This window comes from Callithrix jacchus, chromosome 10 (genome assembly GCF_049354715.1).
Source record: "Callithrix jacchus isolate 240 chromosome 10, calJac240_pri, whole genome shotgun sequence".
In the NCBI taxonomy this organism is placed as follows: Eukaryota; Metazoa; Chordata; class Mammalia; order Primates; family Cebidae; genus Callithrix; species Callithrix jacchus.
In genome coordinates this window covers 70,664,006-70,668,294 of record NC_133511.1, presented here as the reverse complement: position 1 = coordinate 70,668,294, position 4,289 = coordinate 70,664,006, and the positions used below count along the sequence as shown (strand labels likewise).

General features: G+C 42.1%; 1 protein-coding gene across 1 annotated transcript; it reads right to left on the bottom strand.

The window, feature by feature from the left end:
- Window positions 1-2,100: 2,100 nt before the first annotated feature.
- Window positions 2,101-3,993, bottom strand: LOC118145669 (melanoma inhibitory activity protein 2-like). The gene has a single exon (XM_035264383.3). It carries the CDS (start codon window positions 3,475-3,477, stop codon window positions 2,101-2,103), a length of 1,377 nt encoding a protein of 458 aa, XP_035120274.2. The 5' UTR covers window positions 3,478-3,993.
- Between the last annotated feature and the right edge of the window lie 296 nt (window positions 3,994-4,289).

Sequence of the window (4,289 nt, the reverse complement as noted above, 5' to 3'; positions counted from 1 at the left end):
GTGGTTCCATCACTGGGATTCCTGGGTTGAGGTTCCCCTCAGTATCCTCATGGACTTGGCTGGCAGCTGACTATGCATCCTGTGTCCTGTCCCTGGATGTCCATCAGAAAATCTCCAGCCTCATTCTCTTCAAGGTCTCCTTGCTCCCTCCTGGTTTCTTTTCAGAGCAAGCTCTAACCACCCAGGTAGATTCTCTTTCACACAGCCTGCATGTGGAAGTGCAGACCACCCCAATACAATCTACATCTCTTGCTTAACTGTATCACCATAAGAGCCTCTCTAGGGTGGCTACGTGATTCCTGCTTCTTGGTCTTCATGCCCTTTTGTGGTTATTTCCCTGTGAATATGGGCAGGATCTTTGACTTACTTAGAATAACTGGAATCCTGTAAGGGTGACAGGATGTATGTGATTTGGGGTATGTGATTAGTTGATCACGTAACAGAAGACCGTAAACTCTGTCTTATTGGTGTCTCTTTCTCACCATTGCTGGCCTTGAGAAAGCAATCTGTCATGTTGCAGTCTTGATGTGGTAAGACAGTGTCGGTAGCCCTTAGGAATCAAGAGCAGTTTCTAGACATTACCCTCCAGCCAACACCTGGCAAGAAACATAGTTGTTTATCCTACAACTACAAGGAACTGAATTCTGGCAACAATATTGTAAGCTTGAAAGTGGATGCTTCTCTAGTGAAACCTCAGTTGAGACCTCACCCCTGCCAATACCTTAATTGAAACTTGGTGAGATCCTGAAGCAAAGAACCCAGTTAAGTCCTGCCCAGAGTCCCGACCTGTGAGATAACAGGTGTGCTGTTTAAAACCTCTGAGTTTGGGTGATTTGTTACATAACAATAAATTTAAAACACTGGCCATGGAGTAGAAAGCCCTGGTCTTAGGGATTTTTGGTTTCTACTGGTATGTTGAACTCAAATTTCTCATTTTCCCTAAACTGCAGAAAATCTGTGTCATGATCCCCATGTGGTCCCATCCCAGCCTCTCTCTCTGAGCTGGAGATGAGGGGAAAGTTCCTCCTTCCTTCTCCTATAGTGACAGGAGGGAAGAAATCACACAAAACATCAACAATTTCCTTCTAATGAAATTCTCCAGTAGTTTCCAAATGACATTCTGTTTCTAATGAAATCCTCTTTCTTCAGTCTTACCCAATCTCTTATGCTCTTACTCAATCTTTAAAGTTCTATAATCTGGTTGAGAAAACCGTTTTTTGCTCTGTTTTCTTAATTTCTACTTGGGTGAATGGGGTTTTATTGTGTAAATTAGGAGTGACTGCCATCTCCATGGCAAAATAAGAAGAGGGGTGGTGGGAGTGGTCTCTTCTGGTGCAGGCAATGAGAAGCATGGTCTGTAGCAAAGTTTCCCACAATAAGAAACTGCCATCTGCTTTTTATTATTCATTTGAAAGCAATTCTAAACACTCTTGGTCACAGAATACTCCTATGGGGGCTGGGGGGCAGGAATCTAAATTCTACCTGAATAATTACCTGCTCCGGGGGCTGACTCCTCCTGCTGCTCTGCCCTGGGTGCAACTCTTGTCTTTGTGCCATCTCCTGTCTTTGGGCCTCAGATGAAACTGGACAGAAAGCGTTTCCTCCTATTCCCTGTTCTATACCTAGAGGGGCAATTTAGCTTCTAGCTCTACAGCTGAATTATAGAAAACGTGGTTCCTCAGGACACTTTGCTGTCATCTGCTGGGCAGTTGTGAAAAGTACACAAAAAGTGGTTGGAGAGGGTGTTCTATGTGTGCATGTGTTTGTGTAAATCCATGCACATCCAACTATAAGAAAACATATGGATCATTTAGCACTATCTAAGACATGAAGAATTGAGATGCAAAATTCCCTCCACATCTTTTCTTTGGTCTAGCAAGAGTGGTACCAGAAAGCCACTCTGGTGGTCTTGAGAATTCTAGGTGTGTCTGTGTGCAAGTTTTGCAAGGAGGAAGTAAGGAGGGTGTTCAGCTATGGAAGGGTGGTCTAGCTCTATCATCTACGAAGGTGAGGCAGGGAACGATGGAAGAGGAAGAAAGGAAGCTCATAAATGTTTTTTATGTTAAAAATAAACTACAATTTATTTAATTAAGCATAAAGTTACTTTCTCATTTGTCTACAACCACAGTAGACCTGGTGTCCTGGTGGAGGAAACATCATCCTACGATCCTGTTCCCACTGAGGTGACAGGAACCCAGTGTCAGAAGGAGCCCTGTGAAGATCTGGTAACCTACCACAGGTTGATTCTCCTCTTTCATTGGTACTCTGACGATGCAGAGGATTCTCTGGGCCTCTTGAGCCTCTTCCTTTCCCCATGGGAAGCAAAGGTGAGAGTCTGAGTGGACCCTCCAACAAAGTTGGAGGACAGAGAAAAGCTCTCGTTTCAAATGAAGGTCCACCCATTGGTGAGGGACCATACGGGGAATGTTCTCTGCCAAATGCCCTATTTGGAACATCAAATGCATCAGGATATTTTGCTAAGAGTTTAAATTTAAACTCTATTTCAGTTAATTTTTGTCTGCTGTGAGCATTTTCTTTCCTTAAATCATTGAGGTTTCCTTCAGCAGTCTGAGCTGCCAACCGATTACGATGTGCTTTTTTCTCATAGACAGTAGTCCACCGTTGATAGTAATGAATAGTTCTCTTGAGTTCTTCTTCGAGATCTTTGGCTCGCTTTCTATAGGTCTCCAGTTCCTCGGTGGCATGGACGATTTTTTTGTCTACTTTAGAAAGTTTCTCTTCTTTCTCTAACCAGCTGTTTTCCTGTAGTGTTAATTTCTTATAGAGTCTCATTTCATTTTCTTTATAGAACTGAGTCATTATTTTAAGTTTCTGTTGAAGCTTCTGATTCTCACTTTCTAAATGTGTATTTTCTGACTGCAAAGATGCTTGTTGAGTCTGAAGATTTTTAATACACTGTGTAAGCTCTTCCTTTGTTTTTTCAACCTCAGATAACTGAAAATCAATTTGGTTTCTTTCTCCTTCCAAGATTTTTAAAGAAGCGTTTAACTTAGCAGCATGAATCAGTTTCTTCAAAGCTCCTTTTGGAGAATGATCTAAGTTAGCACCATCTTCTGATTCGGTGTTCATTGCTAATTTCAAGTTCTCCTCTTCCATTATGTCTTCTCCAAGCACAGCAGCCCAGTCTTTCATCTTCAGCAAGCATTCCGTCAGAGTCTTGATGTGATTGTCTTTATCATTTAGAACTTGCTCTGCATGTGCTCCAGAGTCTTCTGATGTTATTTTCTGTTTATTAAGTTCACTCACTTGTTCTTTCCATACTTCAACATCTTGCAAAAGCTCTTTCTGACTTTCCTGAAGTTGAGAATTTTCATGCAAGGCATCTTTTATTGCTATCTTCAGTTGTTCTTCATTCATTTGAGATATCTTGAAGATGATTTTGGCTTCAGCTACTTGTGATTTGAGAGATTTTGACTCATCTTCTAGAGACTGTATCATTTTTGAAATATCTGCCATCAGTTGCTTTTGTTCAGAATGTTTTGATTTCTGTTCTTTTAACTCTTTTTTGAGACCAAGTATCTCATCCTCAAGTTCATCATTGGACCTGCTCAGCTTTTCACTTGTTGCCTCCAAACTTCATGCCTCTACTGCCTGCTCCTCAAAGCTGGCCTCCGTTAAAGATGACTCTACTTCACAGTCTTCATGCTCTTTTTTAACGAGGGTAAGGTTTTAAAGTAGTTTACATTTTTTGTCAATTAGTTCAGAAAACACACCGGCAAGCTTTTTCTCTCTTCTCACATAAAGACGACTCCTAACCGATCTCAAACTTCTCCACAAAAAAAAAAGGGAACAGCAAAAAATCCAACAATAGCTGCCCATATAATGAATTCCCATGGAAACCCATAAGAATTAGAATCTGCTGTCATATTTTGAGGCAGTGCTGCCACAACCCTGTGTAGCTCCACTAGGACCAACCCTAGGTAGGGCTGAGAGGTAGACCTGGACTCTGCACAGCGCTAAGGCTGATCTGGCGGTTGCCACAGTAACTGGGCCAACAATAAGCAGAAGAGAACAGGCAGCCTTCCATTTGGAACCCAAATCCACCAGAGCAGACCACTGCAGAGCTGGCTGTGGGAGGAGCTAGGCACACATAAGCCTCAGAGGCCCACGCTGCCCACTCTGCCCCCTTGTTACACTTTACATTCTGAGGCATCACTAAAACCTATGTTTTATTTTATTTTATTTTTATTGCATTTTAGGTATTGGGGTACATGTGAAGAACATGCAAGATAGTTGCATAGGTACACACATGGGAGTGTGAATTGCTG

Coding starts and splice junctions, on each gene's coding strand:
- LOC118145669 (XM_035264383.3), bottom strand. CDS start 3,477: ATGGCAGATATTTCAAAAATGATACAGTCTCTAGAAGATGAGTCAAAA.